General features: G+C 49.8%; 1 protein-coding gene across 4 annotated transcripts; it reads right to left on the bottom strand.

Annotated features, from left to right (window-relative positions):
* Positions 1–470: 470 nt before the first annotated feature.
* Positions 471–12,564, bottom strand: Abcf2 (ATP binding cassette subfamily F member 2). Of its 4 annotated transcripts, none has more exons than XM_029535450.1 (15): positions 12,444–12,532; positions 11,606–11,823; positions 9,253–9,465; positions 8,662–8,844; positions 8,407–8,578; positions 7,042–7,137; positions 6,190–6,292; positions 4,269–4,364; positions 3,936–4,055; positions 3,765–3,854; positions 3,405–3,515; positions 2,690–2,752; positions 2,339–2,467; positions 1,621–1,824; positions 471–1,147 (listed from the first exon to the last, which is right to left on the bottom strand). In XM_029535450.1, the coding sequence occupies exons 2-15, from the start codon at positions 11,781–11,783 to the stop codon at positions 1,010–1,012; spliced, it is 1,896 nt and encodes a 631-aa protein (XP_029391310.1). In that variant the 5' UTR covers positions 11,784–11,823; positions 12,444–12,532; the 3' UTR covers positions 471–1,009. The 4 variants fall into 4 exon arrangements, with proteins under 4 accessions (XP_029391310.1, XP_029391312.1, XP_021045560.1 ...); XM_029535452.1 differs by lacking the exon at positions 12,444–12,532 and adding an exon at positions 12,123–12,285; XM_021189901.2 differs by lacking the exon at positions 12,444–12,532 and adding an exon at positions 12,123–12,443 and having other exon boundaries at positions 472–1,147; positions 11,615–11,823.
* Between the last annotated feature and the right edge of the window lie 1,237 nt (positions 12,565–13,801).

Consider the following 13,801-nt stretch of genomic DNA (forward strand, 5'->3'; position numbering starts at 1 on the left):
CGGACTACAGACTATGCAGAACCTTAGATGTAAGCTAGACAGAGCTAATAAAAGGGCATGTATGGAAAAGATAATAGAATTCCATGTTATGCATCTCTCCCACTCCACCAAATGCAGCTGACAGGTCTAGCTCGGTAAGAGCCTGCATTTTAACAAGTGTCCTATGTGGTATGCAGGTGGCAGCAGTACATCACACTGCAAAGAATGACCCGGGACCAACATTTACACAAGGAAGCCTCTTAGCAATCAGTTCCTACTGGTTCCCAGCCAGGACTTGTACAAAGCTGGCAAGGTCTGTCTCTTATCTGACAAGCCTTCCACACCCAAATTCCATGAAATCTCCTCAAACACCGGTCTAAGGAAATGCTTGATCCAGAAGGGTGGAGATAAATCCTCCAGACTCCTGCCTCCTGAGGCCCATGGCTTGCTGAGGGGAGTAAATGCTGACTGCAGGAAGAGAAAAAGGCTCAGAGACCCAGGAAGGAGGGGTCTGTAGCTTCCTCTTTCTTTATTGGACACTTGGTAGATGACACATAGATCTACACTGTTAAATAATTATTAAAATACTGACCAGGACTAGACCCTGGCCCAGAGCTCCAAACCAGAAGCAATAAGGAACGGGGGTGATGGGCTGGCGGTATTTCTCCAACATCACCGAAACCCATAAAATGAGGCTCTTGAATCCTTCCAGGGCCAGACCAGGGCTTGGGCCCTTGGGTTAACCCAGGTACCCCTGGCTGCATCTTTCAGGGCAAGGTAACCAGCAAGGGTCTGGAGAGAACAGCCAGCCGAGTCCAGACAGACAGACCCAAATGGAAGGAGGGTGGGACACGGACAGGTGCTGTCCAGCTGGAGATGTGATGCAGCGAAGGCAGGCTGAGGGGAGGCTGAGGGCAGTATTGCAGCAGTGCAGGAGTGCAGCCCCAGGGTCCTGTCCTGAGTGAGTGGCTGCTCAGGGGTCAGCTGGCCGTCTCCAGGTGGCATTCCTGACCCAAGCCTGGCTGAGGGCTCACACGTTGTGGGTCCTCTTGGTGAGCTGGGGCTCCTCATCTACCAACTTGGACTTGAGGTGCTCCTTGTAGGCTAGGATGTCCCCAGGCCACTTGGTGATTGTCTGTTTCTCACAGACCCAAATCTCCTGTGCAACCTGGAAGCAGAGGCTGGACTTGATCTCACCAGTCTGTGGCGCCCTCCCCACTACCACTACCAGGCTTCCCAAAAGTAGCGGCTTCTCCTGAGGCCTCACCAAAATTACATCCAGCTCACTCTCACTACTAAACAGGCTCTTTGGAGCCTTCTGGAATCTTCTAAGGAAGACCCTGCTATGCCACCCTTTACTGTCAGGCTCCCAGTCCCAGGCTCCTGACTATTCAGAGGCCTCATGACCCACTCGCTTCTGTAGCCAAGCTTCCTCCTCTTAATCCAAGTCCTTACTACAGTACTTACTTGGCCGAAGAATCTCACAAGAGTAGCAAGAGAGCCTTCCTCATTTGGGTCCTCTCTACCAACTACTACCCTGAGTCATGAGATCTGGCCACGTGGACCTGAGCCCCTTCTCTGAATTTAGCAGATGTCGTTAGACCCTCTATGTACCACAGCTGTGCCTCAGGCCAAGCTCACCTGCTGGATGAGTCTGAAGTCATGGCTGACTAGCATCAGGCCACCCTCAAACTCATTGATGGCATCTGCCAGAGCATCAATGGTCTCGATGTCCAGGTGATTGGTAGGCTCGTCCAGAAAGAGCATGTGAGGGTTCTGCCAGGCCAGCCAGGCCAGGCACACTCGGCACTTCTGCCCATCTGACAGGTTCCGGATTGGGCTCACCTAGAGGAACCATGACATGAGGATTTGGTGCTGGCATTACAGGGGCTATGCAGCAGGGGACTTCTCTCCCTTTTCTGGCTCTTGTTACCATTATTGCCTTTTTTTTTTTTTTTTTTTTTGCAAGTCATGAGCTTAGGATGACCCAAGATCATAATCATACAGCAAGACAGTGGCCAGGCCGTCAGTCCTGAGGCCTGACAAAGGATACCGGAAGCACTACCATGTGCCTCTCACTCTAAGAACAGAAGTCCTTATGCAATAACATAATCCGGTGACTGTGCAGTTTCATGTCTGTTTTCTAGGTTGCAATTCCCTTTGCTCCCTCAAGCACTCTGGCTCAAGAGCCGCTCGCTCAGAGTCCCATTCACTGATTTTCCTTACAACCCCATAGTGCATGACACTACAGAGGAAAGGCGTGGAGGAGACTCTGGATCACATGTGAAGACAGTGTCTGATAACCATCTGGCAGTAGCCTCTGAGTCATCTTGGGTCCTTCCCATCCCTCCTCTCTCACCTGCTGTTTCCCAGTGAGGCCATATCTCCCAATGATCTTCCTCATCTCCTCCTTCTCCTTGATCTCTGGATAGCACTTCATCATGTACTCCAATGGTGAAAGGTCAAGGTCCAACTGCTCCTGTAAGTGCTGCACAGAAAGCAAGACCACCACATTTGAGGGAACCTCCTCCAAAAGGATGCCACTTGGTGTGACAGGGACCTACCCTAAAAGAGGCCTGCCCTAGGGGCCTTCCCAGACACTTGCTCAGGATACAAGATGCAGGGTGGAGTTATGTTCCCAGAGGAGGGGTTTAGACAGCCGTGTTCCGTTCTTCCACCCCGACCCCCAACCTCGAGCACAGGTCTGTACCTGATGGTAGCGCCCTATCTTGACGTGAGAATGCTTCCGGATCATTCCATCTGTAGGCAGAAGCTAAGGAAGAGCATTAAGTAGAATCAGTGGGGGTGGGGGAAAATCCCAGATACAACAGGGCTCAAACCACCCCCTAATTTATCTACTCTGCTAGCTAACACACAGACCACTGCCTAGGCCCTTTCGAGTGTTAGGAGGTGCTGTGCCGCTCTCAGTGGATAAAGGCCTGACAACCTGAGTTGATCTGGAACCCACATGGTGCAAAGTGAGCTCTAACTCCCACATGAATGTGCACACAATAAAACAAACGTACAAGCATAGACTTAGGAAGACTCACTAACAGACTCTTAAGGGAATGAAGGCACACAGCACCTTACTAGGTGGACAGGAAAGGCTCATTGTACAAAACATTAATAAAGCACAACACACATTTTCTCAAAAGAAACTCCACTGTATAACTTGTCTTTATGGCCTGACTTAAACACTGTCGCATGCATGAAATCTCACATGAAATCTCGGTCATACAGATTCCTCCCCACCCACACTCCCATGGGGAAGACATCCCTGGCCTCCACACTGGCCCAGCCCTCCAGGTGCTCGCTCAACTACCAAGACACACACACATACACACACACACACACACACTCACACACGCCTTCTTCCTTAGTGAAGGTACCAGTAGCAGCTGTGACATGCCGCCTTAGCACCATACCTCTCCAGTTAGCAGCTTCAGCAGAGTGGACTTCCCTGCTCCGTTGGGTCCTACCAGAGCCACACGTGTGTCAAGGTCAATGCCAAATTCTAGATTATTGTAGATGCAAGGCTGACGTGGGTAAAGAGAGAGAGACAAAGGCTAGAAGTTGGATATACTGCCTAGTGCGCCAACCACACACAGGTGGGAAGAATGGAGAGGGCATTATTGTCAAAGCTGACCCAACCCACTGTTTCCATCTGTTAAACCTGACAGTCATTTCCTCCCTGGCAAGTCAGCAGGAACAGAAGTTCCCACTGCTGAAACTGCCCATGCACAGTGCAGTGCACCCGGCCTGGCTACACAGGATACTGCACTCACCCCGTCTTTCGTATATTTGAAGCTCACGTTCTGCACCATAATGACAGGTGGTGGGATCTTACCACACGGTGGGAAATAAAATGACAGCGTCTAGAAAAGGAGGCGCTTTCAGGTCAGAGCTTTCCTTAAAACTCACGCTCCAGTCACCTAACCACAGGGATCACACCTCACCTTGTCACTCACAACCCTTTCTGTCAGTCCGGATGCCATCATTTTCTGTAGTGTTTTCTCTTTGCTTTGGGCCTGCCGGGCCAGCTTGGCACTGCCATGGCCAAACCTGGCAATGTAGTTCTGCAAGAGACCAGAAGGGGGATTGGAGTGGGTACCAGAGACAGGAAGGGGCTTCAAGTGCTTGCAGGAGACCAGGAAGGGACTTGAGGTGTGCACAGGAAACAGTAGCAAGTGAACCCTGGAGTAAGGCGTGAGCGGCCCACGTCTTCCCAGCCTCCTCTAGCCCCCTGCGTGTCCCAATCCAGGTGGAGAAGAGCAGTGTGGCTTCCCTACCTTCATGTGTGCGATCTGGTCCTGCTCCCAGTGAAACCTCTTCATCTGGTTCTCTTCCAACTCCAGCCGTGTCTTCACATACTGATCATAATTACCCTGTGGGAAAAGGCCAGACAAGGTGGCAGCTTTACCCAGGGCTCAGTCCTGGGTTCTCACTCAGGTTAGAGGATGAGAGCATCACTCACTGGCTGCTGTTCTAAGGCTGAGCAGTAAACAGAGGAACTGTATCACAGCAGCACTTGCTAATAGAACCTGCTGTTTATTTCTGCAGTGCTGAGGGTGGAACCTAGGGCATGGCTCGCATGGCTCATGGTAGGCAAGGGCGCAGCACTAAGCCACGCTACAGCCCAACCAGGAATGTATGGGTCTATGTTTTCAATCCATGCCTCTTGCTCAGCCAGGCCAAGGTTCCATGGCAAATCCTAAGGTTAACCAGAAGAACCCAGGGTCGGCAGAAGCCCTGATCACAGACATGCTGACACCATGAAGCTCAGGCCCTCAACCATATCTAACTGCTCACAGCAGATGCTGAAGCCACATATGGATAAGGGTTGTCTCTGACAAGGAAAAATAAACCAACTGGATGCAGATCATGCCTTGGATTGTCACGGCTTCTATCTGAGCCAGACAAAGCCCCAGACTCAAGCTAGCCATCCATTAAAAAGACCTAACAAGGGCTGGAGAGATGGCTCAGCGGTTAAGAGCACTGACTGCTCTTCCAGAGGTCCTGAGTTCAATTCTCAGCAACCACATGGTGGCTCACAACCATCTGCAAAGGGATCCAATGGTCCCTTCTGGTGTGTCAGACACTCCAGCAACAGTGTACTCATATAAATTAAATAAATCAACCTTAAAAAAGAAAAAAGACCTAACAAGTCTCAGGGTATCCATACAATGATCACACGATGTAGGCATACTAAACAGGAAGACTCATCTAGAAAGGCAGTTACTGATTTTAAAAGTAACCTGAAGAATAGAACGATCATTAAGGACTGCAGAAGAGGGGCTGGAGATGGGTCAGTGGTTAAGAGCACTGACTGCTCTTCCAAATTCTCAGCACCCACATGGTAGCCCACAACCAGCTGTAAGTCGGTCCAGGGGACCCAACACCCTCTTCTGGCCTTCACAGGCACTATATGCATGGGATGCACAAATACTCATATACTCAATGAATACATAAAATATACATTAAAAAAAAACCAAACAGATTCTAGATGATTAAAGGTAAAGGACACATCATATGACATTTTCTACAAATGATTGCAAATACACAGCTTTGGAAGGCAATGTAAGGAACTACTAATGTTCCACAGTGACTGTGACTAGGAAGGGTCTGTGTTTCCCTTTCCCCATTAGAGGCTGATGTTCACTGTGGAATCCAGCTTGGTGTGACCCTTATACTCCAGCCAACATAGTGCTGGGGTCATGTAGACGCTGCCACACCTAACTATTTTTCATGAAAACATTTTTATTACAATTTCTCTGATTTAGTAATGTGTGTTGTTCATTTGATCCCCAGCATCCACACCAGGTGCTCAGAACCGCCTCTAACTCCAGGTCCAGATGATCAAACCCTGGCCTGGCGTCAAACCCACACACAGGTACGCAGTATCTAAACTAACTATTTTTAAGATAAAAAGACAACTCACAGCAGGGAGACTGCTAAGATACTAACTTATTTTCTTGTGCACAAAGCTGTCTCAACAGGGAAGGCAGCAAAACAAACAACACACACACACACACACACACACACACACACACACACACACACACACACAGAGCAGCTGCCAACTGTGGCCTATGGGCAGAAGCAAAGGCCTTTGGGATTAAAATAAAATGGGTCGGAGTTCTTTAAAGGGTTATTTGAATTTTTAATAACAAATCCAAGAACCAGTAAGCACAGGAGGCAAGGCTCACTCACCGTGTAATACTTGAGTTTCTTGTTGTGCATGTGGATGATATTGGTACAGACCCCATTCAGGAAGTCCTGTGAATGGGACACCAGGACCAGGATGCGCTTGAAACTGTGAAGCCAAAGAGCAATCAGGAAGGTCTCAAGTCAGAGACTTTCACAAAAGACTACATGGTGAGACTCAGGAAGCCATCACCCTCTCACACCCTTAGTGAACCGAAGTGCCCTTCAAGCTCCCTCAGTCAACAGGGACGCAGGCAACTCTGCATTCCCACAGGAACAGGGGCTCCTGGAGCCTTGCAGTGGTAAGACAGCCCAAGGCCCCACCCAAGTCTTCTGTTCTGTCAACAGAATGAAGTAGGGATGGGCAATAGTCGTGATATCAACAGTCTGTACATACACAAGTATCTAAATAAAAGGTATCCAGAGGCATGGATGGGGTCAACCCAAACAGAAGTCCTTTCTTTTTGAAGACAGCACTAAGGCAGCTCCTGTTTACTTTTAAAGTTGAGACAATATTTACTATTATTTTTCTGTATCCCCACACCATGAATTTAAGCTTTAGACTCACTTTACATGATTTATGTACACATGTGTGCACATGCACACATACAATTAAACATTTTCTTTAGTGAAGATGCTATTTTGGACATAGGAAAAACAAAAGACTCATGTATTTCAGACTTAAAAACCCACCCCAGTGAAACAGAAAGCGCCAGTCTGACTACACTGGCACTGGCTGCATGTGGCCTGCCTCTGGCCTTCCTTCACCTGCACCATCAGGGCAGTTTCTGAGCACCTAATCCCTTTGTACTGTGCTGCTGACCTCCCTGGACTGCAGCCCCCAGCCCCATGCCTTACGTCTTAAGCTCCTCTTCCAGCCACACACAAGCGTCCAGGTCCAGGTGGTTGGTAGGCTCGTCCAGAAGCAACATGAAGGGCCGGATAAAGAGGGCTCTGATGGATGCCAAGGAAAGAGAGACGTCCTAAATGCTAAGTCAAAGGTGCAGCTCTCCTGTCACCATGCTGGTCAGGTCTGGACTGAATCCTTAAGCCAATCTATTTTCTACCTCACAGGAAGGAAGGGCTTGAGAGGACTTGAGGACTGACAGAAGGGTGGAAAGTGAGTTACAGGAACTGGGGCTGTAGGGGAACAAGCTACTAAGTAAGGCGACAAGCATTAAGGTGAGATTACTTGATGGGGGTGACAGTCTCCAGCAAAATGTCCTTTCCTTACACTGGTAAAGCAAGGGACAGCCTGAAGCCCTGGCTTCCAGACTGCAGTCAGCAGTCTTGGGGAACTCAGTGAGAGTGCTTTCTGATCATCACACTCCAGCCTGCACTGAGCGAGCTCATGAACCAGCCAGAGAAACTTCCGACCAGCAAGTGGAATCTACACTCATGTTCTAAGACACGAAGCCAACTCTCGGAGGCCAGGAGGCAGCCTCGACAACTTGCTTCCCAGGTGCAGGCTTGAGTGCAGTGTGGACTCCCCGGAGAGGAAGGAAGGAGGAGTGAATGCTTCTGAATGCTGGTGCTTAGGTAAGGCCTCAGTGAGGCGAGCAGGGCTAGGCAGGCATCAGGACAGAGCCAAGGAGGACACATTCATGGCTTTATAAGGAGAGGAGAAGACAGACATTCAAACTCCCTTATCTCTCATCAAAGCCTGTACTACACTACACTACACTCCAGCAGCTGAGCTCCCCTGACCTGTGCCTCTAGTCATGAACAGAAATGCACCTATTTTGTTCACAGTGTGCAGCCTGAGATACTCCGTAATTTTATCATTTTAAGAGGAAGCACACACATCTCAGCATGCTGGGGAGGGCGCTGGCATAGTGCTGGCCGACAAACTCACTTTAACCTCAGGCTTACATGGGTAAAAAGGACAGGTAGCACCAATGTGTCCAGTATCATACTACCATAAAAACTAGCAGGCAAGCAGCACAAAAGGCAGGAAGGGCGTCAAGGTGAACACCGACACTTAACTACCATTTTACTTGGGTCTGCTCAGAGCACCACTGGAACCGGCACTGAGCATGGAGGTGGGTCTTGAGTACTTCAGCCAGGACATTCAGTCAGGTCCACACACTGACCCACATTACATCACTAATGGCTATCTCATCCAACACATACTAAACATGATCCCTGTTCTACACTACCAGACTGAACATTCCCCTTTGAGAGACGGGGGCTCCAAGGGACGGTGGAAAGGGGGAAACTCACCGAGCAAGAGCAACTCTCATCCGCCAGCCACCACTGAAGTCTTTCAGCTTCTTGCGCTGCATAACAGGTGTGAAACCCAATCCATGTAAGATCCTTGAGGCCCTCATCTCAGCTTTGTCAGCATCCAGCTCTTCCAGCCGTTCATAGAGTTCCATGAGCTTCTCACACTCCGCTGTAGGCAGCACAAGACTGTGAGCTCTCTGAGGGTCCCAGGAGGAAGCCCTGCCCAACCCACCCCTGGGTATGGAGCCATACCATCCTCATGTGCTAACCGCTCAGCCTCTCTCTCGAGCATGGCCCGCTCTGTGTCCACCTCCATCACACACTCCAAGGGTGTCTTTTCGCTAGGAGGCATCTCGCGAGTCAGATGGTAGATGTCGATGTGCTCTGGGATGGGCACCTCACGCTTCCCAATAGCAGAGAGCAGCATGGACTTTCCTAAGAGGGTAACAGGCGACACTCAGCCCCCCTTCACCGCCACTCTTTGGCACCTGGTTCCTAACAGGCAAACCAGGATCCCCATCCTTGAAGTCACCTGCTCGCTCTCAGGATCGCCTTCCCAGCTTCCCTTCAAGTCTAATCTTACTGTGCCTGTGAAATCCTGTGCATTTATAAAGGCTTCACACCACTACTCCTCACCCTCACTCCCCACCAACCTCTCTAGCACCTTCTGTCAAAACCTCCCATGGTACCTGCTACACACAACTGTGTCATAAGCCCCATGTCCCCAGCATGTCTGGTCCCCACTCTTAGAATAAAGTTCTTGCTTTGTTAGTGTTAAACACATAGTGAGTGACAGACAAACCAAGAAAGAAACCTCCTCCACCTGACCCCCAAGGGCCTCACCAATTCCATTTAAGCCAATGAGGCCATAGCGCCGGCCTGAGTTTAATTCCAGTTTGGTGTCACTGAGCAGCTCTTGACCATGAAAGGTAAGGGAGAGGTTGATAATGTGGACATCAGTACTGTTGGGGTGAGAGGCCAGGACACCGGTGACAGCTCGAGCAGCAGCTTTCTTCATCTCAAAGTCCTCCAGCTCCTTGGTCAGCAAATCCACTTCTGCTGGGAAGGGTCAGTCAGTCAGACTGAGATCTGGGACCAATAGGCAGATCCCACAGGACCTGAGCTCAGGCCATGACACAGACTAGCCTGACACCCTGCATGCACAGACAGGCTTTTCTCAGCAGACCTTTTAAGTCTAAGCTCTCTCCACCCACTTCACTCCCCTCCACTATTTCCCCCTTCATCATTTTCCACAGCTCTGGCCATGGATAAAGCTTCCCCATGGCCTAACTTGATCATACTAGCTGCCTTCTAGAATCTTATTTTGGGGACAATTCCTACCACTTGACATTTCTTCAAATGTTTAGTGCATCTATGGTGATTCATTCTCTGTCTGTCTGTCTGTCTGTCTGTCTGTCTGTCTGTCTCTCTCTCTCTCTCTCTATATATATATATATACACACATACACACACATACACACACATACACGCACACACACACACACACACACACACACCTAGCTCAAAACACAGTCCCTCAAACCAGAATCGACAACTGCAATGACTAAAGCAGACACAAGTAACACTACAAAATGACACGGGATAGCAAATGGGAACACAATCATGTGTGTAAAATACAAGTTTGCACAAGAACTGAACGTGTAAAAGGACACCACCGTGTGTGCTAAGATTCAAAGGACAGTGAGGAGCAGTCTACGTGCAGCATTCTGTGCAGTTTTCCTGGGCAGTGAAGACAGGGTTAGACTGGGATGGTTGTTATACACTGCAATGCTTGCCCAGGTCACAGTTAACTTTAGCTGTCAACTTCACATAAACCTGGCAAGAGGAACTTCAACTGAAGAACTGCCTCATCAGGCTGGCCAGTGACCATGTCTAGGGCATTTTCTTAATTTCTAATGAATGCAGAGGGTCCAGTGTAGGCAGTGAAGTCTCTAGCGGAGTGGGTCTGTGCTACATAAGCAAGCTACTTGATGACTGCTGTGGTGGCCCATGCCCTTAACTCCAGCCCTCCAGAGGAAGAAGCAGAAGGAGCTCTGAGTTCAAGGCCAGCCTGGTCTACAAAGCAAGTTCCAGGACAGCCAGGGTGGTTACAGAGAAATTCTGTCTTGAAAAAGAAAACAAGGGCTGGTGAGATGGCTCAGTGGGTAAGAGCACCCGACTGCTCTTCCAAAGGTCCGGAGTTCAAATCCCAGCAACCACATGGTGGCTCATAACCATCCGTAACAAGATCTGACGCCCTCTTCTGGAGTGTCTGAAGACAGCTACAGTGTACTTACATATAATAAATAAATAAATCTTTAAAAAAAAGAAAACAAAAGTCCTTGCCTTACTTCCCTCAAAAATGGACCTCGGAATATAAGAAGAAATGAACTTTTTCCTCTCAAGTTAATTTTAGTCAGAGTGTTCTGTCAGAGCAACAGAGAAAGGAAATAGTAAAATAAATTTTCTGAGAGCAAACTATGTTTACAGTGTGAGTAGCATTATTTAATATGGGAAAATGCTACAATAAACCCCCAAACCTAAGTAACAAAACCATAAACATATTATCAGAAGAATTACTTGAAGATATGTAACAATATGTAACCCATTACTCGTTGGTATAAGCACTATCCCTGTGACATTAAGAGTACCATGAGCGGGGGGGGGGGGGGGGGGTGGCTCACACCTTTAATCTCTGTAGCCTGGAGGCAGGGGCAGGTGGATCTCTATATGATTTCAAGGTCAGTCTAGTCTACAGAGCTCCAGGACAGCCAGGGTTACACAGAGAAACCCTCCTATCTCCAAACCTCTGCCACCCCCGGAAAAAGACAGTACCATATGGTAAAGCCTGACATGCTCACCGCCATAGGTGGGAAGAAAAACAGGAAACAGTAGACGTTGCCTTCCCTTGGACTGTCTACTGCAGCACCAAGGTAGATCAAAAACTCCCATCTGTGTTTGCCACTTGAGTTCAGTTTCCTTGATCAGTAACAAGTTTTAACTATATGGGTGTGGGTGTCACTAAAAAGTTTCACGGTATATAAAGACATGTGTCTGTGGGTGCTTTACTGTTTAAAAAGATGGGGGGGGGGGGGACAGCCTGGTCTCAAACCTTCGTCTTTTTACCTCAGCCTCCCGAATGCCGGGATTAAAGGCCTATGCATCTGCATCCAGATTCTGATTTTGGGGAACTCACCCAACCCACCTCCATCTCCTGTGGTCTCTCTGCCATTGGCCTCTTCGAGTTTCTCCTCTGCCACCTGAGGTTCTGTGACAGCATCTCCATTTTCTTCATGTCCCTTTTTGGGCCGCTGTCGGGCTTTGGCAGCCTCCTTCTTTTTGGCTGCCTTCTTCTTGGCCAGGTCGGAAGGCATGGTGATGAGCCACAGGGGTAGTTACTGTCCTTTCAGGAGTCTGAAGAAGAAAACAGATACTCCAAAACTCTAAACTTACAGGGAAGAATGTCTGAGTGGCATCCCATCCCTCCTTGGAATTTTCCTATCGAGCCTCTGGTGCCCAACTCTTGTCCCCGCCAACTTTGTCCGGGCTTCTCACACTCTCTCGACCGCTCCTCCAGCCTCATCTCCTTCCCTCGGGGTTCGCGCGCCAATGCCCACGGCCGGCTTCACTCGGAAGCGCTCTTCCCCCCCGGGCCTTTAGCGAGGGACCGCTCTGCCCCTCGTCTCCAGTTTCCGAACTTGGCGCTCGCGCACCTCTGCCAGCCGCCTCCTTTTCGGTTCTTCGGCAGGAGTTCGTCCCGGATCTCCCTTCCGTCCCTCTCATCCACCCCACCGACTGCGGCGCGGTGGCTCTCCGGGAACCACGAGTCCTCCCCAGCGGGTCCCTAAGGGTCTCCGCGCTCGCTGCCCCTAACCTCCCCCACACCCCGCTCGCCGGCGTCTCTGCCTGGGCCGCTTCTCTTCCCTTTCGGCCCTTTCCATGCCGACCCTGAGCTCCCTTCCGCTTCTCCTCCCGCTTCCTGCTCACGGGTCCACACTCTCCTCCCCTCCGGCGCCCCTTCCCCCTCAACTCACGGGGCCTCGCCGCTCGGCCTCTGTCGCAACAGAGCTGCTCCTTGAGCTCCTCCGCGTGCGGCCGGCTCCCCAACCAATCACGGCCCCGGGCGGCTCTTGGCGCGCTGCCGCGAGGGCTTCTGGAAAATGTAGTCCGCGAATCGTAAGAACGTAGAGCGGGACTCTCGGCCAGGACTACCACGAATCCCAGGTGTTGCGCAGTTCTAGTGACGTCATCAGAACGCGCGATGATTTCGGGTTGGGGGAGGATTAGAGTCCAAGAGGCCCGTCCTACCAAGCGGGTTTGAAGAACTGAAAACTGCAAATCCCAGATGGCTCCTCGGAGAGGCGGGCTGGTCTCCCAGACGATACCCCACCCCTAGCAGATAAATTTACCCGGCTGCTCTACTGGTTTAACCAGCAGGGAGTGCGACTAAGCTTCCCAGCAAGCGTCCAAAGAGTGCGGGTCCAAACAATGAGAGAAGAGACTTAGAAGGTGGAGGGGAAGAAGAGTGAGTTGCTGCCGGGCAGAAGTGGCTCTGAAAGTGAGGTAACCCTTTGTAGACCACGCCAACAGAGCTCTGTTCGAGAAAGGCATCCTAGTCTCGTGGAACCGAGATTGAGAGCCTCGTCCGTCGCTTTTTGAAACTTTTTGAAAGTGCCAGACGTTGTGATGAACCTTAGTATCTTAGTCAAGAGTTTCTGGGTTCCACCAGAGCCATGCGAATGTGGTGGAAAAATCTAAAATAAAGGACCACTTTGCTGAGTTTAGCTCTATGGACACTTAGCTGTCACTGGTTTTATTTCCTTTGAGTCTCACTGTCTAAAAATCTATAGCAGACTTAGTGTTAGGAACATTATAAACTAGATCTGTAGCCTCATAAACAAAACAACTCTCCGACCCTTGCTACCTGTCCGGGGTCCTGTCCACTGGTGCCGTTATCATTGATGAAACAGAAGGAAGCAAACAGTGCCCCTGTGTGCACCCTCAGACAGTGAGCCTCTTTTCCTCTAAGGTCACCATGTTCCCAAGCTAAATAGAAATTAGGCGTGAGGATCATTGAGCATGGACATCACAGGCAGCTTCGGAGCCTGCCCCCTGTGTCTTTGGTAGCACACTAATTTTAAGATGAAAACGGGCTAAAGAGTTAAGAGCACTGACTGCTCTTCTAGAGATCCTGAGTTCAATTCCCAGCAACCACATGGTGGCTCACAACCATCTCTAATAGGATCTGATGCCCTCTTCTGGTGTGTCTGAAGACAGTGACAGTGTATTCATACACATAAATAAATAAATGAAAGAAGAGGAAGGTGAAGGAAGACTTTGTTACACACACACAGAGAGAGAGAGAGAGAGAGAGAGAGAGAGAGAGAGAGAG

Source organism: Mus pahari, chromosome 2, assembly GCF_900095145.1.
Source record: "Mus pahari chromosome 2, PAHARI_EIJ_v1.1, whole genome shotgun sequence".
Classification (NCBI taxonomy): Eukaryota; Metazoa; Chordata; class Mammalia; order Rodentia; family Muridae; genus Mus; species Mus pahari.

Excerpts from the sequence above, each read along its gene's own strand:
- Abcf2 (XM_029535450.1), bottom strand. The coding sequence starts at position 11,783 with ATGCCTTCCGACCTGGCCAAGAAGAAGGCAGCCAAAAAGAAGGAGGCT. Across the intron at positions 9,466-11,605 it reads AGGAGATGGAGGTGGGTTGG|AAGTGGATTTGCTGACCAAG; the intron begins GTGAGTTCCCCA and ends CCTTCCCAGCAG. Across the intron at positions 2,468-2,689 it reads AGATAGGGCGCTACCATCAG|CACTTACAGGAGCAGTTGGA; the intron begins GTACAGACCTGT and ends CTTTCTGTGCAG.